At 54.8% G+C, this 27,184-nt stretch overlaps 2 protein-coding genes and 2 non-coding genes across 11 annotated transcripts in view; all 4 read left to right on the forward strand.

The window, feature by feature from the left end:
* The first annotated feature begins 1,988 nt into the window (after nt 1-1,988).
* Nucleotides 1,989-9,541, forward strand: ARL5C (ADP ribosylation factor like GTPase 5C). Of its 8 annotated transcripts, none has more exons than XR_007149435.1 (6): nt 1,989-4,169; nt 4,783-4,843; nt 5,957-6,104; nt 6,682-6,867; nt 7,325-7,948; nt 8,695-9,541. XR_007149435.1 is itself a non-coding variant. In XM_047845760.1 (6 exons), the coding sequence occupies exons 1-6, from the start codon at nt 4,124-4,126 to the stop codon at nt 8,741-8,743; spliced, it is 642 nt and encodes a 213-aa protein (XP_047701716.1). In that variant the 5' UTR covers nt 1,989-4,123; the 3' UTR covers nt 8,744-9,541. The 8 variants fall into 8 exon arrangements, 7 of the variants coding, with proteins under 7 accessions (XP_047701716.1, XP_047701710.1, XP_047701715.1 ...); XM_047845760.1 differs by having other exon boundaries at nt 7,325-7,476; XM_047845761.1 differs by having other exon boundaries at nt 3,448-4,169; nt 6,784-6,867; nt 7,325-7,476.
* A 658-nt stretch (nt 9,542-10,199) lies between these two features.
* Nucleotides 10,200-10,271, forward strand: TRNAC-GCA (transfer RNA cysteine (anticodon GCA)). The gene has a single exon. It is a non-coding gene; the product is annotated as a tRNA-Cys (tRNA).
* Nucleotides 10,272-10,946: 675 nt separating this feature from the next.
* Nucleotides 10,947-11,018, forward strand: TRNAC-GCA (transfer RNA cysteine (anticodon GCA)). Its single transcript has one exon. It is a non-coding gene; the product is annotated as a tRNA-Cys (tRNA).
* Nucleotides 11,019-12,960: 1,942 nt separating this feature from the next.
* The window catches only part of PLXDC1 (plexin domain containing 1), a 61,141-nt gene continuing 46,917 nt past the window's right edge, over nt 12,961-27,184 (forward strand). The window contains exons 1-2 of the mRNA XM_047846087.1: nt 12,961-13,151; nt 20,937-21,115. Coding sequence (XP_047702043.1) covers nt 13,076-13,151; nt 20,937-21,115 — 255 coding nt within the window. The 5' untranslated portion in view covers nt 12,961-13,075. The remainder of the gene's footprint in view (nt 13,152-20,936; nt 21,116-27,184) is intronic.

Here is a 27,184-nt window from a genome sequence, read left to right on the forward strand (position 1 = left end):
GGATGTGGACCTCTGACCATTGTGACTGCCCTCACCTGTGTCTCCCTCACATGGCACTCGCCATGGCATTTCTCCATTCTCTTGGTTCTTGTTTCTGGGATGGTGGACCTGGGGAACTAGAGCTCCTGGGTCCCTCATCTGAATGCTTCTGCCCAAAGTGTGTGTGTGTGTGTGTGTGTGTGTGTGTGTGTGTGTGTGTAGGGCAACAGACATCTAGGCCTTTCAGGTGAGGGGTTAACAGACCCAAGTGACTGGCCCAAGGTCCCTGGGAGTTGATGGCAAAGACTGCTGGGATTGGATTCCACTCTCTGCCTCCCAGCCTAGCTCTCACCCCACTGCCTTTCAATGGAATCAATCCTTTACTCCTTTCTGAACATTTATTGAGCACCTACCAAGTACCAGGCCCAAGTCTGAAAGGGAGCCGCAGACAATTCAGGACATCATGATGAGCTCTCTGCTGTGAGAAGCACTGGGTTCTGAGGGAACCTGGAAGAAGGGTAATGCCCTTAACCTGGGGAGGACAGGAGAGGCTTCTCAGAGGAGGTGAGGCTCGAGTGGAGTCTAGAAGGCTGGTTAGGAGTTAGCCTGGGGGGAAGTGTTCAAGGCAGACGAAGCGGGTGGCATGCGTGGCATCTTCTTGGCACTTCACAGGCAAAGTGTGCTTTCAAGGTGATGGTCAGAGGGGGGTCAGCAGGCCCAGGTCACGGGGGTCTTGAGTCATGTTAAGGAGTTTGGGCTTTGTCCTGAAGCTAGTGTGCAGAAAGTGAAGGATTGTAAGTAGCAATGGCAAAGTTGCCTTGGTTGCAGTTTGGAGCATAAATTGGAGGGCCTGCCCTGGAAACGGCTGCAATACTCCAGGTAAGAGGCGGGGGGCGGGGTTGCAATGGGCCACAACAGTGGAATGGGAAAGGAGGCAGTGGCTGCCTCCATCTAGCAGGTAGAATCAAGAACTCTCCAATCTGGCTCTTGGAGGTGGCCAGAGAGAGGGAGGGAGGCAGGAGGGAGGCATCACGGGGTGACTCTGGGTGATGGTCTTTCCAGACATAGAGGAAGCAGGTGGAAGAACCAGGTTAGAGACAGAAATGATGTCTAGCTTTGGACAAGGTGGGTTTATGGTGCCCGCGGGAGGACGTCCAAGAGAAGAGCAGGAGACAGATGGGTGCTTGGTCTGGAGAATCGGGGAACGGCAGAGAGCTCTATCTGGGGTGGAGGCTGATATTTTGAATCAAGGGCGGAGATGACTAACTTTAGTTTACAGATAAAGCTCGCAGCTTGTCCATAGCTGCACAGGTATGCAGCAAGGACTTGAATTCAGATCTTTGGAGTTCAAGATCTGTGGTGCCTGTGAGCCCTAAATCTAGTGCTAATCCCCCCGCTCCAGCTTCTGCAAGGGGAGGAGGAAGCAGGTGTCTGAATATGTCTGTCTTCTCCTCGTGCATCTGCTGCCTGAAATTGCATTTGCCCGGAACTTGCAGGCGGGGGCATTTCGAGGTGGCGTGGAGATAGTGAGAGATGAAGAAAGAGAGATTCTTGTCTTTTGGTAACCACAAGCCCTCAACTGATGTACACTCAGCACGTTGGCGGTTGTCAACATGTGAAGATTTCAACAACCATGAAGTCGGCTGGGATGAGGTCTAGAGAGGCTGATGCTACCACCACGGTCACCTCAGGGAGTGGAGAACTGAGGTGCTGGGACCCCTCTTATCTGGGACCCCTCATCTCATTCCTTGACCAGTAGCTTCTGTCCACAGTGAGTCCTGGGTGTGGCTGAAGGTTTCCACCTTCCAAAAAGTCAAGGGAGCTGAGCTGGGACCTCCATGGCCCAGGAGCAAGGGGTGTTCCAGCCGGTACCCTAGAGGAAAATCTTGTCTTAGCTCCAAAATCACATCCTCAGAAAAGTGAGCTGTGACTCCCTCCTAAGTCAGGCCATCCTACCTACTGTCTCTCAGGGTTTGGTTTTGGTTTTGGTTTTTTGGTGTGTATATTTCTCTCTCCCACTAGACCGTAAGCTCCAAGAGAGCCAGACCGGGTCTGTTTTGTCTACTTGGCATGTTTCCTAACTCCTGACTCATATTTGTCAAATAACTGAATGAATGCCCCCTAAGACCGAGGCCCTAGGCTTCACAGCAGAAGCAGCCCTTGTCTGTTTACTGAATGTGTTCCAGCTAGCAGAATGTCACTTTCAATTCTGCAATTTGGTGGTGGTAATGGGGGGGGGGGGGGGAGCAGGATGCACTGAGGTTCCTCCCCCCCACCCCCCGGGAAACAGATGGTAAAAGGGCTTAAAGGATTGCTGCTTCCCCCAGCACCTTTCTGTGTCCCCACCCCCACCCCCACCCCGCTACCCACCCCTGCGCCTGCCATCACACTCCGAGTTCCTTTCCTGGGGCTGAAACGGGCTCTGGTAGTCAATTCTCCTTCCTTCTAACTCCAGGCACCAAGGCGGGTGGGATGAAAATTCCTTATTTAGCCAATTGTTTTCCCTCTTCTCTCCGTGAACTTCCCAGCCTTCCTCATTCCTCTTCAACTTGTGCTCACACCTCTTTTTAAATGTTCGAAACACCATCTCTCAAGCTATGGCATAACTTACTGTACTTCAATAGCTGCACGTTTCTTATGTGTGCCAGGCAGGGGACCAGGCCCGGAGTGGGGAGCAGAACACAGGCGAACAAGACATGAACCCCACCCTCTAGGTCTCACAGCTGATTGGCACAAACAGGCCAGTCTACAATCTCAGGCTAAAGAGAAGCCCCATTTGTCTGGAGCACCAGGCCAGAGCTTGGGAAGTAGGTGGCTTCACCTTCCTGGGAAAGTGAAAGCATTCAGGTGGAGGGAACACAGAAGCAAATGCCGAGTTGGAAGGGGCTCGGCCTCTGCGGGCAAGGACCAGCGCGGATGCAGGACATGAGAGATCACTTGCAAAGGCAGGTGAGGGCTGCTCACGGAGGCTCTTGAACGTCAGGTGAGGAGACTGATCTGAAGCCAGTGGGCGATAGGCAATCATCTGAGCTGTGCTTTACAAAGGTGAATAGGGCTGTGCTGAGTCAGGGGGAGGCAGAGGCAGGGGGACAAGTTAGAGGTTGTTCCCTTAGCGAAGGGGAGCACTAATGGCTCTAGGAGGGCAGTGGCCGTGGGGCAGAAGGAGCTGATTCTCCTGTGTGATAACGGGCCTCAACTAACTGCCCCCTCAGCCTGAGGCTGGTTTGCCTTCTCCACTTCTCTTTTTGTTTTCTGGTTTTTCCCAGTTTAAGCAAAGAAGGAAATTCATAACAAAAATCTCCTCCTTCCTCTTCCTTCTCCAGCCCGGCTCTCTCTTGGCCCCAGGTTCTCTTCTCCTGGCTCTTAGTATCGGGCGCCCCTCTATACGGCCTCTGGCTGTGAGATCTCTCTTTATGTTCCATTCCTATCTTCAGATGTCCACACCCCCCCCCCACCCCAGCCCACGATCTGGGGGCTGTGCCTGAGCAGTCGGTTTGCTAATGAATCATAGAAGCAGTACTGATTTATTTCTAGAAGTTGCCTTTCACCAAGGGATTTGGGAGACCCTGCCCTTCCCTAAGGGAACTAACTTTGAGGGGGCCTACAAGCCCCACGCTAGTGAAACCACTAGAGATCCATTGGGAGCTGGAATATTCTCCCAGCTCAGAGAGGATCAGTGAGCCCTCTGCTCCCATAGCTGGCAGGTGCAGAAAGTAGGGTTTTGCTTCAGTCTAATGACCCAGACATGGCACTTGGAGAAGGGAGATCTGGGGCCTGGTTGTGGGTCACTGCGGTGAGCATCCTTGATACGCAGTGAGGGAGCAGTTCGCCCAGAGAACCTCTGGAGCTTTCTCAGGGCAAAGGGGAGGATGTGGAGTCTGGACCCCATTTTCCTTGCACCTGCAGGGCTCTAGACAAGTAGCTTGTTCGTTGTCACCGTGACATCCATAGCACCCGCGGGGCGGGGGGGTGGGGGCAGCGTCCCAGGGGATTCCCGGGCTCCGCAGGTGACTTGTGGGACTTCCGTGACCTCACAGGCAAAACTTGACCCCCCTCCCCGGGGGGGCGGGGCTGCAAGCACCCTGGGTAGACCCGGGTGCCCGAAGGTCGCTGAGTCTTGCCCCTCTCCGGCCGGGGACGCGCTATGGGACTACTGATCGCCAAGCTGATGAGCATCTTCGCGAACCAGGGTAAAGGGCGCACAGTGCCTTCAAGCGACGGCTTTGATCCGGCTCCCACCTGGGGCTCCCCAGATCTGGGGTGGGGGCGGATGCGCTGGGGGACCTCGGGCTCCGAGAGCCCTGCGTGGGCACTTCTTGCAGACTCCGCGGTCTCCCCTGCCCCCTCCCCGCCTGCTCTTCGAGGGTCGCGCGCTACGGTGCACCCCGGGGCGCAGGGTTGGACAAGCCTCCTTCCTCCTGGCTAAAAGCCGCCGCCGCTTTTTCCTGCGATGGCGATTTCGCGCTCGGCTCTTTCCCCAGACCCCTTCTCTTGGCAAGCCCAGGGCGCCCCTGACCTTTCGGACAACCACTTTTCTGGAAATATGGAGTGACGGAGGTGGCGCTCAGCTCTCGTCTCTACTGTCTGGGAGTGGCGCGGGTGTCCGGGGCTGGGTGGGAAGCAAACCTGTCCGGTTGGTTTTGTGGGGGGGAGGGGTGTAGGGGAGCAGAAGTGGTACAGTGGGCAGAGGTCTCCCAGCCCGCTGGAAACACTCGTCTTCTTCTGGGGAAGCCCGGCAGGGCACACGGTCCCTTGGTTACTGAGTTTGGCCCTGACCCTGCCCTTCCCCCTGGATGACTCCAGAGCACAAGGTCATCATCGTGGGACTGGACAATGCGGGAAAGACCACCATTCTCTACCAGTTGTAAGTGACCCTCTGATGGAAAGAGGTGGGGGTTGGGTCTTCCCACCAGACTGACAGACATTTGGACCAATCACCGGAGCCCTTCCCTGGGTCCCCTGGTTTTTAGCCAGGAGGAGTGGTGAGGGGGGACGCTGGTGTGACCTTCCTGGTACAGTGAGCCTTCAGACCTGTGGCCCCTCGCCTGGGATTCGAATCCTGCCCGTATGGGCAGCCCTAGTGTTCCCCGCCATACACCCCCCCCCCACCCCCGCCCGGCCCCGAACCGACCAGACTGGGTTGCGCAGCCCTGAAGCTGTCAGAAACGGACTTCTCTTCCCGCCTCCCTGCTCTTCGCTCCCCCTAGCGGCCGGTCTCTCCTTTCTAACTCCCGCACCTCACCTTTGCCTCCTAACTTTGTCCCCTTCTTCACACCCAAAAGGGAGAGGGTGCAGTTTGGAGTCTGGCTGAGCTTTGTGGCTCCCGATCCAGCCGAGATGGACACAAGTGCTGACTAATTATCCATCGTTGCTTTCCCCAATATGCAGTCTCTGGATGGCATCTCTCTCCTTTGGAGCCTCCAGAGTATTTACTTAGGAAGATTTTCCCCTGAAAAAGTAGTGTTATGTAAATGGTTATTTTAAACCAGAAGAAAAGAGAAAATCAAACACTACACACGCATACAGTGAAAACTAAGTTTCCCCGCCTCTTCCAGAGGCACTCCCTGCATATAAAACGGTGAGTGTTTTCCATGTTAAAGCACCTCTCGGATGGCCTTTGCTTGTATCGGTCTCCTTTTCCCACAGACCAGCCGCATTGGCATCCACTGGAAGCTTGTTAGAAACGCAAAACACTGGGCCCCTGCCTAGGCTCATTGGCTCAGAACCTGCATTTTAACAAGACTCCCAGGTGATTCAGCTGCACATTAAAGTTTGGGGACACTGCTCTACTTAGACTCCCATCTCTTCGGTCTGCACCAGGGCAAGACTTGGTCTTACTCCTGCCTGCACTCCCCTGGGCCCAGAGACTTGGTCAACCCCGGGCTGAGCTGTTCTGAGTTTGATTCAGCCTGACTTGCGAGCAGAGGGGTGGGAACAGAACGGGCCGAGCTCTTGGTGACCTCTCTTCCCTCCCCAGCCTGATGAATGAGGTGGTCCATACATCTCCCACCATCGGTAGCAACGTGGAGGAGATTGTCCTGCAAAAGACACACTTCCTCATGTGGGACATAGGGGGACAGGAGGCTCTGCGCTCTACCTGGAACACGTACTACTCCAATACTGAGGTGAGGAGAGCGTCGGGGCCGGAAGGGGCCTTCAAGGCAGCTGTGTGATGTGAGCCCGTCACTGAGCCTTCTCTGAGCCTTGCTTCCCCCCACCGCTTGGTGAGGTGGAGATTGCAATGACTTCCCTCAATTGTTGTGAAAATTAAATAATAAAACAATAGCCAATGCATATGTTTCAAATACTTAATGCAGCACAAGCGTTCAGTTAAGATTTTTGGATACTCCTTGGCAGTTCTGTCTGCTTGCACTTTGATGCACTGCATGGGGTAGGCCCTTGGTCTCCAGGGGCCTTACTTTCTCCCGCTCACCAGCTGTGTGTCATAGAGCAAGATCTGTCCTCCTGCAGAACGCGTCTCCTCATTTGTAAATGGGGATCACAATGGTCCCAACGGCACGGGGGGACCTGACCGGAGTCGTGAATGGCCAGGGCTTGGCCCAGCCTCTGGCACGCAATCAGAGGTTGTGCTGTGCGCCACCCCCCCCCCACCCCCCCCCCCACCCCCCCCCGCCTGGGTGGAAAAGGGAATTAAAATGCAAGGAGGCAGTGAGAGCTTGAGACCAGACCAGTTCTCTGCGGGGCTTACATCCGGGTGGTGCAGAGACCGGTCCGGGAGCACAGTGGGCAGACACGTTCATCAGAGGGAAAGCCCACGGCTCACAGTTCCCCTCTGCTGGCCAGTTCATCATCCTTGTGATTGACAGCACGGACCGGGATCGGCTGCTGACCACTCGGGAGGAGCTGTACAGGATGCTGGCCCATGAGGTAAGGCCCCTGAGGTTGGGAGAGAGCCCAGTGTCCTCGCTGTGTGACTTCAGCCGACTCACTTAGCCTCTCTGAGCTTCATTCCTGATCCCCCAGTCTCTGAGAGCCTCCACCCCGGCAGTCTGAAGAGCAATAATGCCCTCAGCACGCCTGGTCACAGAAGCCAGAGTTGCTGGTTCAGGTCCTGACCCTGGTTCTCATTCACTGTGGGACCGCCCAACAGGTCGCTTCACTTCTCATATCCTCAGTTTGCCCAAGTATGAAATGGGAGGGATCACCAAATTACTGCCTCATGGGACCGTTGTAAGGATCATATGAGCTGGTTGGGAGGCATTCCGTGAGCTGTCAGTGTCCATGGATGTGGTTGTTTTCACTTGATGTGGTTGCCCTGTCCCTGTCCCACCTGGGCGTGGGCCTCTCCTGCAGGCTGACTGGGGCTGGGCTCTTCTGTCCACAGGCTCTGCGAGATGCTTCCGTCCTGATCTTTGCCAACAAGCAGGATATGAAGGACTCCATGACCACCGTGGAAATCTCTCAATTCCTCACTCTTAGTGCCATCAAAGACCACCCGTGGCACATACAGGGATGCTGTGCCCTCACTGGGGAAGGGTTAGTGGCTGCCCCACCTGCACCTCCAGGGTTCGGCCCAACCAATGAACAGCTGACCATCAGAACCTTCTCCTGTTTCTCTCCTGTCAGGATCTGGCTCACACTTAGCTCCTGGGCTGAGTCAGTCAAGCACCCACCCACAGCTGAGATGCTGTGGGTAAGCAGTGAGCAGGATAGAGTGCCTGCGCTCAGGCTCATTCTGAAAGGCGACAGGCCATCTCAGCACAAACATTTTAGGTACACAGAGGTGCTTTGAATAAAGTGAAATTGGATTAACAGTGATAGACGGGGCAGGGTTGGGTCTGACTCAGCTCTGGTGGTCAGGGACGCCCTCTACTAGGACATGATCTTTGGGCTGCAATCCAAATGGGGAGAAGACGGCCACAGCCATGGGAAGACCTGGGGGCAAGCCTTCCAGGCAGAAGTTGCTGACTCTTTCTGACCTTGAGTTTTCTTATCTGTAAAGAGGAGGGTGAGTATACCTACTCCCTCTGTAAGTTCCTGTTGAGAGCACATGACATCAATCATCCAACATTTATCGAGCCCCGAATTTGTGCCAGGCACTTTTCTAGGCACCAGAGAAACAGCGGCGAACAAACCACAAAATCCCCTGCCCTCATGGAGGTTACTTTCCATGGGGGGGTGGGGGGCAGACACTAAACAATAAAAATAAGAAACATATATAGTGAGTTAGAAAGTGATAAATGCTTGGGAAAGATCAAGTAGGCAAAGGAGATTGGAAGCACGTGGGCAAATGTTGCCATTTTGGATAAGGTACCAGGGAGGGGCCACCAGAAAGTAGCTGCTGAGTATAAATACCTGAAGGATGTGAAGGAGCCAGGTCACGGTCACATAGAAAGGGCCTTGAGTCAGGCTTGGAAAATTCTCTTTTCTCTCTCAAGTGGGATCACAGCAGGCTGGGGACCCAGGCGCCCGGAGACTTTAGGCAGGTGGGCCCAAGGAACCACACGTTTCTGATAGTGTCCTTGCCACCCTCCTCCCGCAACCCACATCCATCCCCTCTGCCAGACGGTAGACCGCAGAGGGCATGTCTGTTTTTTTTCACCAGTAACCTGATGTACTCAGTCCATTTATACTTGTCGATTGAGAGATTGGATGCGACTTTGGTTGTTCCCTCCGTCAGTAGGGGCCGGGGGCTTGGAGGCCATCATCCTTGCAGGATATGCTGATCTTTGCCCTGTTCCACCTTCCCTGCAGGCTGCCCGCGGGGCTCCAGTGGATGCAGTCTCAGACCACTGCCAACTGATGTCCCAGGCTGAGGCCATCCAGATACTTTGGGGGTTTTGCTTGGACTACGTGGGTGGAAAACCCACGTGACTATTCCTTTTCTACGATTCTCGGATGGGAGCTGGGTCGGCTATGGACAGTGAGGTGAGATTGCCACAGTCCACCCAACCCTGTGAACTTGACTGCATGCCCTGAATTGCTGTAGACAGGACAGCAGAAAAGCTGCCCTTTCCTCCGTGGAAGCAGGTGTCCTTGGAGGCACCAGGCAAGCTGTCGGACGTGTTGAGGGATTAGGACGTGGAGCCCAGTCCCCTTGGCCTGCAGCCTCTTTGAGGAAAAAATGGGGGGGGGGGCAGAGTAAGAGACCCCCTGGAATTGCTCTTTATTTCCTAGAACCCCACCCCCGGCCCCTTGGCTCCCACCCCAGCTCTCTGGCCCCTCAGCCATCTTTGAGGAAAGGAGATTCCAGAGAGGTGAAGGGGCGGGCTCAAGGGAAGGAGGGCAAAGCCAAAAACTGGTGGGAAGGGAGAGGGAGGAGGACGGGACACCCCAGACAGGGACAGTCCCTTGCATGGCGGGGAGTCCCACTCCTCCCAGACCTTTCTGTTCCCTCTGAGATGCTGGCTCTGACCACAGCTTGTGAGCGTTCAGCCATCTCATCCTATGCCCTTCATTCCCGGTCCTTCCAATGTGAATCCCATTCCTCCCAAATTTCCCTGATTCCTACAGAGTGCCTATCTTGACCATCTTTTGTAATGAATTTTTTCCACATTGTTTTAGAATTTTTATAAAAGTGTAATAAATGCATTGAAAACTGCTCACCTCTTATTTCTGCCTGCTCCTTCTACCTGGCTTTTGGTTTTTGTACGGGGCTATCAGGTAGGGGGAAATCTTCCTTGGAAATAGAGGGGGTGGTGCCTTAAGGTCCATCTGCCCAGAGGACTGGCTGGCTCTTTGGTCCTGGGCTCTATCACCCTCTGCCCAGGTAACTGACACTTGGCTTGCCAGGACTGGGAGCTTTCGGCTGTACCTGGGGCTGGGGGTGGAGTGGCTTGATGCTGACTCATGGAGGAGGGAAGTAGAGGCCCTTAGGGATTAGAAAAGCCCAGCAGTCCGATCTCGGTAGAGCTGAAGACAGGATGGAAACCCAGGCTGTCCTTCTGTATGCAGGGAGCAGCGTCGTTACCCCATAAGACCTGGGATGGTCCTGGAACCTGTGGGTCTCTCTCCTTCCCAAGTCAGGCAGTGGACATCTCCGGGGCAGTCAGGACACAGTTGCAGAGGTCCCAGGATTCCTTAACCCTGTGGTTTTCCTGAGGCGTGATTGTGGAGGAAGAACTCAGCAATCCTAGCCATCCCCATTCAGATCCTGCTTTTTCCATTAGATCGTTTTGGCACGGCTCTCAGGTAACAGCATAATTTAATAGTTTCTTATACTACAGAAATCTATTCTAAGAGGAGGCCAGCAGCGTGTTGGGGGTATAGCTCAGTGGTAGAGCATTTGACTGCAGATCAAGAGGTCCCCGGTTCAAATCCGGGTGCCCCCTCTCTGTCCCAGCCTTTTCGTGTTTTCTTTGTCCCGCAGTCCACTTCTCAAAGTGCCCTAGCAAGGGAGAGGGGATGCAACTCAGGGCCCTGTTACCTGCTTTTGCAGGAAGGCCAGGGTGGAGTCCCGCCCCGCAGATCCACGCACTCAGGTCGCGTGTGTCGACTAGAGCGATGCAGTGCGAGGGCAAGGAGCTCCGGGCTAACCCTAGGTGGACGATACACACGACCCACTTCGGTAGTGCTACGGCTGAGGCGGTCCCACTCCCAGGGCCGCTTGGCCAGTGACCCGACGGCTTTTCCTGGGGAGGGAGGTCGAGTATCTAAGGGCCAGCCTTGGGCTGGGGAAGGAAGGCCCAGAGAAGCGCGCCTGAGGGTGCGGGACGGAAAGAGTGGCGCCAAGAAGCAATAAAGGAGCTCTAGCAGGGCAGGAAACTGGGAACCCCGCGCAAGAGAATGTCTCCGAATCGAGGGCTCTCGAATGATCTCGAGGGCTTTCTCCTCCCACATTCCCAAACTGCATTTTCGGGAAACAAGTTCTGCGCTCAGGAGAGTAATCTTTTGAGATTGAGATCATTCCCAATTTTTGGAAACGTCGGACCCCACTTTTCGCAAATCTGTCAAAGCGCCTGCGCAGCAGAAGCACTAAGAGGCTACCGCGCCGTGCCGTCAGCAGAGGGGGTATAGCTCAGTGGTAGAGCATTTGACTGCAGATCAAGAGGTCCCCGGTTCAAATCCGGGTGCCCCCTTGGGATTAGTTTTCGCGGACCACGGTGTCCAGGCGCGTTTTTATTTAAAGTTTCCCCCCGTCCACAATTTCATGTTGACATTTCCTTCGCTACCCCTCTTTTGGGGAGACGACAATTGGTGCAAGAAAGACGAGAGCCTGCAAGAAGCGGGAATTCTCAAGTTATGGTTCTTAAAATGTGCTCCCCGGATCAGCACCACCACCTGGAGGCGTGTTAGAAATGCAGATTCTCGCTTTTTCTGAGAACTATTGAATTAGAAACTTGGGAGTGGCGTCCAGAAATTTGTGTTTTAATAAGCCCTCCAGGTGATTTTGATGTACACTCAAGATCCTGAGGCTTACATTAAAAAAATTTACGTCCCTTGCTTCTAATTATTTCCAAGCTGCTGTTTTCAGCCTGAGCCCGTAAAAGAGACCTTGTAAGATAGACCGCGTCTCTCCATGTGGCCACTAGAGGGCAGCAAGAAGCCACAGCTGGAGGCGGATGCCTATTCTCCTTTGAGAGTGGGCAAAATTGGGATTTGAATTAGACAACGAGAAGAACTTATAGACAGGCCTTGCCTTGTCCCATTGTAAGGGATTAAAGAGTTCAGGGCTGGAGGAAGTTGTTTCTGGGACCCTGAATCCAGAGGAGGGAGGAACTGGGATTCTGAGGGATTAGGGGGTCTTTTAGTTCTTGTTTCCTTCTCAGGTCCTTCCTTTGGCCTGTCAGGGAACACCCCTCTTCCAGCCCATGCTGCTCCTTCTCCTGTCCCCACGCGTATCCCTCTTCCTGGGGAATTCCCCCAAGGGCACTCAGAGTCCATACCCTACCTGTCCGCGATTGTCCAGTCCCTAGGCCCCAGCCCCAGAAGAAGCCAGAAGCCCCTTACCCCTCACTCGCCCCCCCCCCCAGCCACCCCCCCCCCCCCCAGGTGCTCCAGCTCCTTGGTATCGCACAAAGTAGGTCAGGGGAGGGAAGAGACAATTCCGTGTCCTGACCTGATTCCCTGCCGTCTATTAAATCTCCTAAATTGCGGGTATTTTTATTCTGTCCTGGAAGAAAAAAAAAAAAAATGGTGATCTATCCCCAGAGTCTGTCATAAGGTGGTGGCAGGTGGGGTGAGACGTCTTCTTGCTGTGGGGCTGGCTTCGAAGATTGATTGGGACCCTGAGCAGGCCTGGAGTCCCCAAAGAGAAGGGTGGCTTCGGCTACCTTCTGGCCGGGGGGTGAGGGGAGGTGCAGGCTATTTTAAAGTAGGTGTGAGCCAGGCCCCCTTCACCCCAGCCCCCCCGCCCCCGTGTCTGCTGGGCTGGTGGGCAAGACGGTGCTGGAAATGGGGAGTGACGGGAAAAAAAGAAAGGAGCCACGGGGTCGGTGGGTGGAATTCGGGCCTGTACTGGTGAGAGAAGCTGGGGGGTCTCTGCTGCAAGGGGAGATTCCTGGGGTGGGGATGGGCAGCAGAAAGCCACAGAACTCTGAGGAACAGCCCAGAAAGTCGGGAAGCCTGGTAGAGCTTGGGGGGTCGCTATGGCAGGAGCCCATCGTCCGAGGAGAGAGGCGGCCTGTCCCTTCCTGGAGTGTGCACCCCCCACCAGGGTTTTGTCTCCCCGGCTTTCCCACGGGAGTGAAGGAGGGGAAGGGAGGCAGGAGCTAAGGTGCGGGGTGGGGTGCCGCGGCTGCTCTCCAGGGCTTCTCCCAGCCCAGGGTCCCCCGCCCCGTCCCCTACTCCGCCCCCAGCACCCCCCCCCCCCCGCCCCCTCCCAACCGCCGTCGGAGCGCTCCGGGAGGGCTGGGAGGACCCGGGAAGACTCCGGGAGCGCTCGGGAGGCGCCGCGCCCCCCCGCCCCGCCCCCTCCCCTTCCGCGCTCCGGGGAGGCCGCCGCTCTGCTCGCTCGCCGCCCGCCCGCGCCCGCGCCCGCGCCCGCTCCCGCCGCCCCGCCGGGCCCCGCGCTCCGCCGCCGCCTCGCCGCCCACTCCTCCGCCCGCCAGCCCCGGGGACCGCGCCGCGGGAGCCCGGCCCCTCCCTCGCCGGGGCCCGGGCCGCAGCGGGCCGGGGGCGGGTCCCGACACCCACCATGCGGGCAGAGCTCTGGCTCCTGGTGCTGGTGCTCAGGGAGGCTGCCCGGGCGCTGAGCCCCCCGTCCGGAGCAGGTAGGACTGGCCGGAGTTGGTGAGGGGGAGGAGGGTGGGCCGGGGCCGGGGAGGGGGCAGTCAGGCAGGCGTGGGCACGAGCAAGTACCCACCGGCTGGAGACGTCGGGCTGGAGGTGGGGGAGGGGGGCACTGTCCGCGGAGGGCCAAGAGCTCTGTGGGCTGTGGCAGGTGGACAGGGACCCACTCACTTTCTTTAAACACATGCGTGAGTGAGAGTAAAGGCGGCAGACATTGATACCCCCCACTTCTTTCCTCCTGGAAGGACACTGGAGGGACCCCAGTAGAGGGGGCTACATAAGGCAGTGACTCTGGCCCCGAAGGGGACAGTGGGGGAGTTGTAGAGACCCCTGGTCACACTGAAGAAGGATGAATCTGATGAGATGGGGAGCCTGGGGTGCCTCCTGCCCCAGCTTTGCCTCCTCTTTCTCTTCTGTGCCCCACCGCCCCCCACCCCCACCCCCAAGCTGACCCAGGTTGGGTCTGAGTCGGATTTGGGGGCTGCGTGGGAGCAATCAGGGGAATGGTGGAGACCCAGCATCTCTCCCAGAGGAAGCTCTGTAGCAGCCTGGCCTGCTAGCAGGCTTCGTCTCCCTGCTTGGAGCCTGGAGAACAGTCCTGGGCCCACGAAGAAGCAACTTGCTGCTCCCCCCTTCCCCAGCCTCCAGGGTCCCCCTGTCACTCTTGCTGCACTGTCCTTGTGGACTCTGGCCATTAGTTGCTCTGGATAGTGGGGGGCTCCTATTTGGACACTCCTCTCCCCTACACCGTTCTCCACAATCGTCTCTCCCACCTGGAAGTCCTTTCTGAGGTCTACCTTGAGTCTCTCATATTATAAAAGAACCATTTTTTCAGCTTGCAATTTTACATGCCCCTCCTTTCTCCTCAGGCACCCAGACCTTCTCTGGGGTTGGGGAGGCGGGTGATTTGCAGTCCAGCCTCTTGACAGAGGGAATTGGGAAGACAGAGCTTTATGCCTCACTGACATAGGTGTCCTTTAAATGGGACAGAGCAGTGGCACGAGGTTGTCCGGGAGACGCTGTGGTTGGGGCTGCTTTGTCTCTGAGCTGTGCTACATCAGGCACAGCATCAGTGACAGCGTTCTTGACTTTAATGGTCCTTGTATGTAGCTGAGACAAGTTTGGGTCCCTGTTGAGAAGGAAGGTGGGAAAGGGTACTGGTGGTGGAAATGCGGGCAGAGAGCAGTGGAAGCTGATGTGGCAAGAGGCTGTTGGTTCAGAACCACCAGGTTTCAGGGAGACCACACAGACAAGGGCCAGAGACTTGGCTTCTTGTCCCAACATCTCACTTGCTGTGTGACCTTGAACAAGTTACTTTCCTTCTCTGGGCCTGTTTCTCCACTTATAAAGGGAGGCTGTGAGCAAAATCTTTACCTCTTGGTGGTGGGATTCCGAGAGATTTTTTTTTTCTTTTTTATGACTGTCGTTCCCTTTCAGATTTGTTGTGACATGTGTGGGTAATTGATAATTCAAAAAATCGATATTAAAAAGGAAGAGGTTGGACAGGTCAGTTTTTGAAGTCCTTTGCAGCCCCAAACCTGGTGGGATCTTTTGAACCCAGGATGTGACTGGGTTGATGAGGGGGGTGGGCCCTGGACCCCTGGCTGAGTTGGGAGAACTGTGGAGACGGTTGGGGAAGGGGAATTGAGAGGTAACAAGCATGTGCCGGGGGATGGTGGCCAGACTGGGGCCTGGCTGAGGGCTGCCTCCTCAGAGTCGGGTTGGGGTCGTAGATACCTGGGGAGGTCAGGAAGAGGGGGGGCAGGCAGAGACTTAATTCAAATCTCTAAGTAGAGGACACCCTGTCTTCTCAGCTTTGCCAGAGATTCAGCCAGGAAAAAATGGACTTTCTCTGCAGCAGGAGAGATGGGTTGGACTTAAGGAAGCTCTAGGAAGCCAGAGGGGGCAGCTATTGACTCTCGGCCCAGCGGTTTTTTTCACCAGGCCCGGCTGGATTGGAGGAAAGGTCTGTGTGGAGGTAGGGGGCGTTGTCTGCTGGAGGAAGAGGTGGAGGGGTGGATATTCTAGGGGAGGCCTCTAAGGAGGGACAGCCTGGCTCAGATCAGTGGCGGAGCCCTGGGGCCTGGTGAAAGGGCAGCGGGGAGCTGGATGTGAAGGGGCATCATCCAGCCCCAAGGCTCCAAGCTCTGTGGGCAGGGGGCCCTCAGGAGGGAGCTGCGGTCTCCCCTCCCTCTTGATGGGTTGGCTTGTTTGGTGGAGCCTTGAAACTCCATCCATCATTAGAATGGAAGCAGGAGAAAGATGAGTAACCCAAAGATATAGTCAGGAGGGGAGGGAAGACCACTAGAGGGGGACAGACAGGAAGATGGCCTTAGGAGGCACTGGCAGGGGCAGCAGGGTTCGGCCCCAGTGGGACCAGCGCTGCCTAAAACAGCTATAGCGAGAAGAGGCAGCTGGAGGGCATGTCTTTGGTCTGGGAGTCGGGAGATCAGGCCCAACCCGAATCCCTGGTGATCCTGGCCACTTCCTCCTTTCTCTGCACCTTGGTTTCCTCTTTTATAAAACGGGGTTTGGGCCAGATTGTGTCTAGGGCCCCTTATAACCATGATTCTGCTTCCAACCTCCTTCTTGCCACCAGACACTTCCAAACAAACTGAGACTAAAGTCCAGATTTCTGTTTTGTTTTCCAATTGGGAAAAATTTCCATTTCTCAGGAAAACATTAATAAATAAGAGCTTGGATTGTATTGCCTTAAAGCCCAAATTTCTTAGAGTGGATAGCCTCCCCACCCCGGCCCCCATCCCGGCACCTGCTCTCACGCTCCCCAGGTCCATCCCTCAACACATCCAGGCTGTGTCCCCTCTGGTCCTCAAGTAACACGGGCTTCTCTTCATCCAGGTCTCAGCTCAAGGGCCACCTCCTCCTCCACACAGAGGCCCACCGTGATGGCGCTGCCCAGGGTAGAAATAAAGCCCAACACTTCCGTCTGTCTTAGAGCACCCGTCCCCACCGCACGCTCTCTTGTTCACCACACTCTTCATTTTGCAGGAGTCTTTTCCAACTAGAATTTTCACGGGCACAGGGGCTGTCTCTGCCCGTTCCCTCTTGTTGCCCCAGCACCCAGTGCAGTGCCTGGCACACAGTAGGGTCTCAGTGAGTGTGTATTGAATGAGTGAGTGAATCGGAGGTGGTCACGGACCCCAGACTCTCCCTTCGAGAGAAACTCACACTCCTCTGCTCTCCCGTTCTTCTCTGACTACTTGGTGGTCCCTTCCTGCTAATCCCTTGTGCCTCCTTCCCTCTCCCCAGGGGAAGGTCCACGGTGGGAGCCTCAGTGGGTTTCCCAGCAAGAGGATGCGACTGGGGGCTTCGTAACTAGGGCACCAGATTTCAGCTCAGAGTCTGGAGACTCTCTCAAGTTCCTTGGAAAGTTGGTTCTCACGTAAAACCCAGGGAAGGCAGGGGAACTTTGCTGGGTGCTTTGTGTATAGTATTTTGTTAAAGACTCCAAGTGTAGGTTTTATCATTCCCCTTTTACAGATAAGGAAGCTGAGGTTTAGAGGGATTAGGTAATTTGTTCAGCGTCACAGTCAGTAAGTAGTAGATTCAGGGTTCAGCTTCAAGTTTGTGTGATTCCAAACCTGTGCTCCTTTATTGCTGTGGCATTGCAGTGAGGGTTTCCAGTGGGCCTGTGCCCCAGGGGAAGGGTTTTCTGAGCCTTGCGGATCTCAAGTAACCAAGGCATTTAAAGATCCCCCTCCCCTTCCTTCCCTCCCTCTCTTTCCTCCTTCCCTCCCTCCTTCCTTCCTTTCTTTCTTTCCTTCCTTCCTTCTTTCCTCCCTCCCTCCCTCCCTCCTTCCTTCCTTTCTTTCTTTTTCTTTTCTTTTCTTTTCTTTTCTTTTCTTTTCTTTTCTTTCCTTCCTTCCTTCCTTCCTTCCTTCCTTCCTTCCTTCCTTCCTTCATCTATATGTACTTTCTAAGCCTTTGCTCTGTATCAGGTACCTAGAGCCTGCAGATGCGCAGACAGTCACAACATGTTGGGATCGGGGCCGGGATGATGCATGTAACATTTGGGGTGAGGAGGAGAGATGTCAGGGGATGCTTTGGGGAGAGATGACATCTTATGGGACTTGAAAGATGAGCAAAAGGTCATCAGAAGAAGGGTTCATTTATGGAGCAGAGTGGTTCCGGCTGGGAAAGCCACGTGTGTGAGGCCCTGTGGCCAGAGAGAGCAGGGCTGGGTCCTGGCGAGGGCTTTAGGGAGACAGGAGGGCGGAGGAGAGAGGAGGGATCCGGTCAGGAAGGGCCTTCAGCTGGAGGGCTCTGGAGAGCTGGACGAATGGGAGAAATGGAATCACGTGTGTCCTCTAGAAAGAATGCCCTGGAGAGAGTGTGAGAGACTAGTTGGAGGGCATTAAGGGCGGAGGCTGTGGCCGTGGGGCTGGAATGGCGAGCTTGGGTGACGGGTGGGACGAGGGTGGCTTGGCCAGGCACTGGGGTGGCATGGCGTGGCCTCCTGAAGTCAGCCCGTGGTTTCTTGTGCCAGAGCAGGACAGTGGCACGTGGAGAGACCTGGGGTTCTACTGCTGCTGGGCCGCCCTCCTGCATGCCAGGGGTCACAGTCTCCCAGGGCAGCTCCAAAATTCAGGCCCAGTGGTCCCCAGTAAGCCCAGCCCACACGCCTGTCCTTCCCTGGGCTGCCCCTGCACCTTAGGAAATAGCCTGGGGTCGCTGGGCACTTCTTGTTATGCTTTCTGTGGCCTGAGCAGACCCTAAGGTCAACCTGCCCTGTGTGCCAATCTCGCCATGGACTCGTTGTGTGACCTGGGGAGATTCCTTAACATCTCTGTGTCTCAGTTCCCAATTCGTAAAATAGATCTAAAACTAGCACCGCTCTCAAGGGGTTATTGGGAGGATTAAATGAGTTAATGTGTTTTAAAGCATTTGGAAGAGTGGTAGCAAAGAGTGAGCATTTTCGAAAAGTTAGCTGTCATTTTTATTCTTCCTATTGCCGCCGTGACAGCATGCTGCTTGGGGCCATGGGTGAACGCGTGGATGAATAAAGAACAGCGTGATCTCCGGGAGCTTCTCGCCGTCACTCACGGGCAGGTGCACTCACGTGACGTGGGTGCTGGGAAGGTGAAGCTGTCCGATGCGGGACAGAAGGTAGAGCAGAGAGTGGCCGAGGGTTGGAAGAGTGTGCAACACATGTGTGAGCATGCAGGGGGGACGGCCCGGACCTTCAGGCAAGTCTGCGTGTGCACAGGCACGTGGGTCCCTGCACGCAGACACACGTGAGCAACCAGCTGCGTTGGCTCCTTCCACAAGCTGAGGGGGTGATGTCCTGTCCTCGCCAATTGGGAGGGGGAAGAGTGGCAGGGAGACAGATGTCGTGGGGGCCGAGAGGGTCAGACTCAGGGCCGGGCCAGGGTAGGGCAGGTTCCCGGGCCGTCTCCCTCTCCATCCCCTTCCCTGCCCGACTTAGTGGACTCTTTGCCTCTGACCTTGGCCCTGAACCCTCTAATTCTAAAGCCTTCTCATTTGTTTTTCACTTGATGCTCATGGCAGCCTGCCCTGTAGACATGATTGTCACCCCCATTTTAGTGATGAGGGAATTGAGGCTCAGAGAGGTAAGCAGATGGGTCCAAGGTCAAACAGCTTCTGGGTGCGGGTGTCCCTTCCCTGACCCCTCATCTTGGCTGGGCCCCCCTTCCCAGCCCTCTTCTCAGGCCTTGGGCCCCCACGTCGCAGGCACCCTCCTGTCTCAGTTGCAGGATTGTGAAGCGTGCAGACCTCTAGCATCCCTTTCCAGGCCGGCTAAGCCCTTCTGCTTGGCTCTGCACACGTTCCTTTCCTGTTCTGGCTCCAGCCCAGGCCCGAGGGCTGCTTGCAGGAGGACCCGGGGAGCTGGGCAGAGCAGCCCGGCACAAACCGTTCTATCTCCAGAAGCAGCTGTGGGCCCCACCCGAGAGGGGCAAGACAGCCTTGGCTTGGGGTCTGAGCCAATGGCAGGCTGCCTTCCCAGCCCTGGGCTTAGGCCCGTCTCAGCCAGTGGGCAACCTGGGGAAGGGGCCTGGGGGCCGCCCCACTCCCCACCTCCTCCAGAGCATCTGGTTGCGATTAGGGGCAGAGAAGTGAGAGAGGGCCGGCAAGGGTCCAGCAAGCACCAGCAGCCAAGAATGACTTAATTGGATGAAATGTCTAATGACAAACCGGGGCCCCACAGCAGAGTCCTGGCCCCAGCCCCAGGCCTGGTGCTGGCCAAGCCTTGTCTCAACCTCTGTCCTTGCAGGCTCCCAAGAGTTACCTCCACTATCGTGTCCTCAATGGTACAGTGATTGGGCACCTACTGTTTGCTAGACACTGAGAATGCATATTTGCAGGAGGTGGGGAGAGTCCTGGGGGAGCTCGTCTGCAGAGGGACAGACATGTAGTTACACCAGTGGGTGCTCTAGGAAAGAGGGTTACATCCAGAAGCTCTAGGGAGTGGCGGACAAGGGCATCGGACACAGGGTCGGCCTGAAATCGATGAATATCACAGGAAATATCAGACCTACCTCTCTGGTGACCTGTGTCCCATACACACGTCCAGGGTAGGTGTGACAATTGCAGTGACAATATAAGACACATCTTTAGGGGCACAAATCTTTCTAAAAAGGAAAAGCATGGTTTCTGTGCCATTCAGAATAAAGGTAATGACCTAGACGGGACAGAGAACACCGAGTCTAGGAATGGCTGCTGAATGGCCAGTGCGGCCACTTCCCCATCCTGGGCCCTGGCAAACATCGTTAATTGATCGTGACAATCTTTCCTGCTAAACGCTGATGGGGCTTCAGGGTTTGTCTCGATTAGAGCACTCCTGGCTGTCACTAATTGATTGGAGATGGCTTTTGAGATGAAACCCATTTGCCATCTTTGATGGAGGCTAAGTTCCATGTTTTATGGGGAAAGGGACTTGCCCAAGGTGTTTGCAGGTAGTCACAGGACTACACAGTGGTCCCCGCTATGGAGACATCTTTGATTGTCACAGTCTGGGAGGAGGTGCTACTGGAATCTAGTGGGCAGAGGCCGGGGATGCTGCTGAACATGTGACAATGCTCAGGACAGCCTCCACAGCCAAGAATTCTCCAGTCCAGAATGTCAATGGTGCTAATGTTGAGAAGCCCTGAACTCAAAGAACTCTACTCTCTGACTTCTAGTCCCTGGAGTCTCCTGGAAGATGAGCTTATGCGCCATTTCTGGCAGAGAAATCAGGAACTGGTTTGGAATGTTCCAGAGCAAAGGTGCTCACCCCTGTCTACAGAGTTAGGTTCAGGGCTTCCCAAAAGCTCCCCTGGGGATTATTTAAGAATCCTAATGCCCAGGCCACACCACAGAACAATTATATCAGGATCTCTGGGGTGGGAACCAGACAGTAGGAATTGTTAAAGCTCCTCCAATGATTCTGTGTGCAGCAGAGGTTGAAAATAATTACCCCTTTGGACATTTGGAACTTATCTCCCTCCCTAACCCAACAGGTGACTCTCTTTAACCTCTGTGAGCCCTTGATTCCTGTCTGCAAAATGGAGAGCATCCTATCTCCCGCGGAGGGCTGGGTGAGGTCTAACGGTGTGCTGTGTGCAGAGTGTGTGGCACAGAGGCGACACGTGGCGCTCAGTGCACAATGGGTGTCTCCTGCCCTGGCAGCTGCCCCCACGGTCAGTGATGGCGTGGTGCTGGGGCCTCTGCAGAGTAAATGGGCTGCTCCCCTGCTTGGACCTTCACTCTGGACTGCTGGGACTCAGCTTACTGTCTCCTTCTCCCAGGTCGGGATGCAGGCGGAGGCTCTGGGCGGGCTGCCAAGCGGATCACGCAGGGATGGAGTCGGAGAGCCCGAGAGAGCCCCGGGCAGGCATCAGAGTCGGACAGGACCCAGCTGAGCCAAGACCCGGGTGGGGGCACCCTGGCCATTGACACACTGCCAGATAACGGGACCAGGGTGGTGGTGAGTGCTGGAGGAACGTGGAAGGGGAGGGAAGTGGCGGTGAGGGACTCCCCAGGTGCCCTGAGTAAACTTGTCAGCCCTGCAAATCACATATCCTTTGGGATTGGCCTTGGTTGTCGGCATGGAGAGAGGGATCCCAGGGGAGGGGATGAGAGCCGGGCCCAGCCTGGGACGTTAAATCTTCGCATCTCAGAGCTTCATAGATCGCCCACCTCCTCGTGCACCCAGGGAGGTGAGGTGACTTGCTCAAGGATGCACAGCATGTGCACAGGCTTCCTGGCCGTGGGTTCTTGCGTGGCCCGAGGCCTCCACTAAACGCTGAATGAAGGTGGCGTTATTGGTCGCATCTAGCTGCCCGCTCAGGCCCCTCTCCCTTCTCATTCCTGCACCATTTACAGACCCTGTAGCCCCAAAGGGTTAACGGCCAAAGAGGCTCAGGCTGCTTAGCCTCAGGGCAGGGCACTGAGTAGAGAAGACAATTAGCGAGAGAAGGAAACGCCTGCCTGGGGCAGTTCTGGGGGTGGTGCATCCGGGCTAGGAGAGTCAAGGCCCAGAGGAGGTGCTGTCCTTGCAGCGTGTGGCCCTGCTCTCCAGCGGGCTTTCTGGGAGGCCGACGGGGGCCTCTGTGTCTGGGGGTGAATCTGTCGTCACGTGTGCGTGTGTTTGCACCTGCGTCTGACGGTTTTTGTATATTATGTACACTATACGGTGGGTTACCACCGTATTTCTAAGTAATTTGCTCACGCTGCCGCCTCTTGATTAATTCCCTTAGACATTGTCTGTTGACTACCTGTTGTGTAGATGAAAATTTGCCTTTTATGCACTCCCTCGACCTTCATTCTCCTGCCAGTGTTTTTGTTAAATCTCTGCTCTGCTTTATATCATGATAATCGTGTAAATATTCTTCAAGCAGGGTAATATTATTGTTGACTTTCTTGTACAGTTTTTCTTTTTCCTGGATCCTTGCCCCAACCCCTGTTTGTTTACTTTTCTGTACTTACCATAGCTATATATTCTTATATATCTACTGGCTTCAAATAGAGTTTTTGGTGTGGTACAACCTGTCCTTTCCCCCCCCACCCCACCCCCACCGCCCAGAAACCTCTCTCCTGTTGTCCTGCTCCAACCTGGGCTGGCTGCTTGCCCACCTGCCCACCCCACGGTCATTGTGGGACCTCCCTCTCCTCCAAGGGAGACACAGAATCCGAAGCAGGCTCCGGGCTCTTGAGCTGTCAGCACAGAGCTTGACACGGGGCTGGAACCCACGAACCGTGAGATCACGACCTGAGCTGAAGTCAGACATTTAACCGGCTGAGCCACCTGGGTGCCCCCAAAATGCCTTTATTCTATCCTTACACTTGATTGATGGTCTGGCTGAATATAGAATTCTAGATTAAAAATAATTTTCCTTCAGAGGTTTGCAGGCATCTTCTGGCTTCCAGTGTCACTGTTGAGAGGTTTGATGTCCTTCTTACTCTTGGTGTTTATATGTGTTCCCTCCCTGCTCTGGAAGCTCTTGGGGTGTAACCCGCACATTCTGGAAGTGCAGTGATGTGCTCTGACTCTGGGACTTACACCCACCAGTTCTGGCAAGTCCTCCTGTTTTATTTCTTTGACAATCTTCTCTCTGCCTATTTCCTTCTTTCTGTAGGTCTCCTTGATTCAACGTTCATCTCAGGGATCGATCACTGAACTTCTCTTTTCTGTTGTATATTTGCAGGGTTTGCTTGTTGGTTTTGGTCCATTTTCTGGGAGGCTTTTCTCAACTTTATTTTCTGAATGTTACTGATTCTTTTTTCTATGATCATATTTTTAATTTCTAAGAGCTCTTTATTATTTTCCGATTATTTCTTTCCTTAGGAAAAAAAAAAGGCATTCTGTTCTTGTGTCATGGATGTAAGATCTTTTCTGTCTTAGGATAGTTTAAAATTTTAAATATTTTTCTTTCCTGCTCCTTCCTTCCTTCCTCCCCCTTTCCTTCCCTCCTTCCTCCTTTCCTTCCTTCCTTCCTCCCTCCTTCCCTTCTTTCTTTCCTTCCTTCCTTTTTTCCTTCCCCTTTCCTTCCCTTCTTCCTCCTTTCCTTTCCTCCTTCCTTCCTTCCCCCTTCCTTCCCTCCTTCCTCCTTTCTTTCCCTTTCTCCTTCCTTCCTTCCTTCCTTCCTTCCTTCCTTCCCTCCTTCCTCCTTTCCTTTCCTCCTTCCTTCCTTCCTTCCTTCCTTCCTTCCTTCCTTCCTTCCCTCCTTCCCCCTTCCTTTCCTCCTTCCCCTTCCTTCCTTCCTCCCTTCCTCCCCCCCTCCCTCCCTCCCTCCCTCTCTTCCTTCCTTCCCTCCTGTCTTTTGACTTTGTTTTTCTATCTTGCTTTCTAGTGGGGGAGTTGAATGCAGGGACAGTTTACCCAGGAGTGGGCAGGGTGAAGAAAACAGCAGGGGATGGTAAAGTGTCTTAGGAAGAGCAGCAGGAGCCGTTAAGACGTCTACACTTGTGCTGGCAGGGAGGGTGGTTACCCAAACCAGCAAGAGCTGTGACTGTCTCTGCAAGAGGGTCTGCTTCCAAGAGCTGTGGCAGTGGGGACTGAAGAGGGACCAGAGCCAACTTGCAGCCTGGTAGGAAGGGAGCGGAGTCATAAATGCTCTAAACTCTCCCTCCTCCTGCATCATTGTTTCTGTGACTTAGTTTTCCTTTTACTTCAGGCTCCTGTAAGGCTTGGCACTATTACTGATCCTGTCTTTATTTATAATTTTGATATTTTGTTCACCATGGATTAAAAAAAATTTTTTTTAATGTTTATATTTGAGAGACAGAGAGACAGTGTGTAGTGAGGGGAGGGGCAGAGTGAGAGAGACAGAGACAGAATCGGAAGCAGGCTTCAGGCACTGAGCTGTCAGCACAGAGCCGAACATGGGGCTCAAACTCACGAACTGCGAGATTATGGCCTGAGCTGAAGTCGGACGCTCAACCGAGCCATGCAGTTGCCCTGATCGTGGATTTTTTGGAACTCATTTCTGTTTTAAAATACTGCTTTAAAATATCTTCTACATTGGGGCGCCTGGGTGCCTCCGTCAGTTAATCATCCGACTCTTGATTTCGGCTCAGGTCGTGATCTCATGGTTTGTGGGATCAAGCCCTGCATCAGGCTCTGCACTGATGGCACAGAGCCTGCTTGGGATGCTGTCTCTCCCTCTCTCTCTGCAGCCTACCCTGCTCACATACCTGCATGTGCTCTCTCTCTCTCAACATAAATAAATAAACTTAAAAATATGTATATTTAAAATTTCCTCTCTCTTGACGACTGGGTTTGTTAGTGCCAACTTAAGCGTTATACCTGAGGTCAGGGCCTCACCGCCTCACCTAATCTTTGAGGTGGAACCTGGTAGAACTTCAGAGAACAAAGCCCCAACTCACTTCCCATTGTGCCCTGTCTTCTCCATCCTCTAGAACCAAGGAGCCATGGTGGGGTGATGGGGTGGAAGGCCGAGGCAGGAGAGGTGTAAGGGGTCCTGGACACCCTTCCCCACTCCCCCCTGCCCCAGCTTTGCTGGGCCATTAGTTAAAGAACTGATACTTGCTCTTGGCCAGACACCATGGTCAAAGGGCCATGTCCCAGTCCATGCAGAGAGGCCCTTGCAGAAGAGAGCCACAGAGAGGCAGACTTCTGGAAGCAATTGTCTGTGGGGAGTCAGAAAGGGCAGTGGGGATCCTTAAGAGCCGGTATGGATTCAATAACCCCAGAACTTCAAAAACAACACAAATTCTCGGGCTCCACCCTGGACTGGTTCAGAAATGTTGGAGATGGAGACTGGGAATTTGTTCCTTTAAAAGTTCCCATGTGATCCTGATGGTCATCTAGATGTGGGGACTTCTGATCTGTAATATTTCAAGCCAGTTTTGAAAGCAGTTACTAGAACGACCACCAGCACCTGAAGCTTTCCCAGGTACCACGTGGCTATACTTGACTACATGACTTCCCCCATCCCGGGAGCGTTGTGGCCCCCTCGACAGCCACACGTCTAGAGTCCTTGGGAAGGAGCAAGGTCCCCCCTGGCAGGAAACCCCTTTGACTGCCCCGGGGGGCTGTGCCCAGCTCTGCCGGCAAGACGGGAGGATCAGACTTCTACCTTAGCTGGAAGTGGGTTCAGATGTCAGACTGGGACCCGGAAGCCTGCCTTGGCAGGCTGAGTGATTGTCGGCTTCACGCCAGATGAAACTACCAGGATAAATATAAATCCTGGCACTTTCGTTTAAAATAAGGTGGGAGAGATGTGGCTCAGCAGCACTTCATGAGGAAAAGTTGTGGGGCTCCTCGCTGCTTGTGGGCTGGGGATGAGTCAGGAGTGTGAAGTAGCTGCCAAGGGTGGAGGTGGGAAAGCTGGCTGTGTTCACGGAAACCCACAGAAATCCGGGCACCAGTGCTGGGGCTCTGGAGGTCCTAGGGAGGTATTTCCTGACCTGACCATAAAGCTGGAGGGCTTGTGCCCCCTATGAGATGGCCATCTAGAAACCAGGGGAGTCCAGAATGGTTGAAGAAGCCCGTGGGCATTTAGCCTGGTCTAGAGAAGGCTCTGACTCTGGCTGTGTTCTAACAGCTGCAGGGCTGTGACTGCTGCAGAGGGAATAGACTATTTTTCTCCATAGAACTTGTCACTTCCTGCACCGGATTATCTATTTATTTGTTTATATTGCCCGTCCTCTGCCTGGAATGGAAGCACCACGAGACCCGAGACTTTGAGGACCGGGCTGTCAGTGCCTGGCACACAGGAGGAGCTCCTCCTTTGGAGGAACAGAGGAAGTAGGGATTTCTCCATCCCCAGAGACCTCGGAAGACGGGACTGTAGAAGAGAAGAGGTTGCGTTGGGGTCTGTCCTTGGACTCAGTGCCTCCAAGGACTCCAACTCTACTGGCTCTTGGATTCCCACACACGTGAGAGAACGGCAGTGCTTACACACACCAGAACATGTGTGCATACAGCTGCCACCCAACTGGGCTTCGGGGCGGCCTCCACTCCGTTCCCAACTCTGCCCGGAACCCACTAGGCCTTGCGCCGGGCGGTGTTTGACGGGGGACACTGAGGACCACCCCTTTCAGCACAGCCAGGCCTCAAGGCCCCCCTCCCATCCCTGTCCAGGCTCTGTGCCCACCCTGCCCTGGACAGTGGGGCAGCCTCAGCCACGCAGGGGCCCAGCAGAGGGCCCCAGAGACACCCGCTTCTCCCGAGTCTCTGCTCAGTGACCCTGAGAGCTGGGGTCTGCTTGGCTGGAGGAGACCCGATCTAGACAATGGCTTGGTGGCAAAGGGCTGGGCGAGAGGGGAGTGGTAGGAAGAAGATATTTCAGCTAATTTGGCTTGGTCTGTTTTAAAAGGTTTGCTTGAGCCTCAACAGGAAAGCATTTTGCTACTTCTCTGTATCACAGCCTGCTTCATGCCTCTGCTCTAGGGCCATATCAAGGGGCCAAGGGCCTGGCAGGTGGGCTTTCATTCCCTTTGCTGCTGTTCCTCAGTACACCCTCCTGGCCGTGGGCTTCCCTTCTTGCTCGGGCCTTCTGCCCAGCCCCCATCCCAGACCTTCCCTGCCCGGTCTCTCTGACCGTCTTCCTGTCTTGTCCCCTCCGGCCCAGCCCCTCTGCCCAGCCTCCCTGATGGGCGTCCTCTGCTCAATCCCTTCTGCCCAACATCCCCGGCCTGGCCACCTCACACAGCGCTCCTTCCGACTCAGACCGTCTCTCTTTGAGGCCTTGCGGCCTCCAGCCAGCCCTCCCAGGGCGAGCTGGCAGCCCCAAGGGCCCTGACCAGAGCCCTCTCCTTAGGTTTTCTTCTCACGCCCACACTACCACCAACGTCCCAGTGGAAATAGGACTCTTTTCTGGACCAGGTTTCCACAGATTTTCCACCAAAGACCAATTCTGAGGCCCTGGAACCCTGGGAACTGTTTTCGGAGGGGGTAGGGAGGGGGTTGGGGGAGCCATAGTGCTAAGTCAGAGACCCTGGCCTGTGGCACAGTTTATTCTGAGAGGCTGGACAGGGGAGGCCTTGGACAAAATTCCTTTTCCAGCCTGGGGATTTCCAGTCATAGTGC

The sequence above is a fragment of the Prionailurus viverrinus genome, unplaced genomic scaffold (genome assembly GCF_022837055.1).
Source record: "Prionailurus viverrinus isolate Anna unplaced genomic scaffold, UM_Priviv_1.0 scaffold_35, whole genome shotgun sequence".
Classification (NCBI taxonomy): Eukaryota; Metazoa; Chordata; class Mammalia; order Carnivora; family Felidae; genus Prionailurus; species Prionailurus viverrinus.

Bases quoted from the DNA above. Each gene is read 5' to 3' on its own strand.
- ARL5C (XM_047845754.1), top strand. From the start codon at position 4,773: ATGACTCCAGAGCACAAGGTCATCATCGTGGGACTGGACAATGCGGGA. The intron at 4,844-5,956 runs GTAAGTGACCCT...TTCCCTCCCCAG, and splicing joins ACCACCATTCTCTACCAGTT to CCTGATGAATGAGGTGGTCC. The intron at 6,105-6,681 runs GTGAGGAGAGCG...AGTTCTCTGCGG, and splicing joins CGTACTACTCCAATACTGAG to GGCTTACATCCGGGTGGTGC.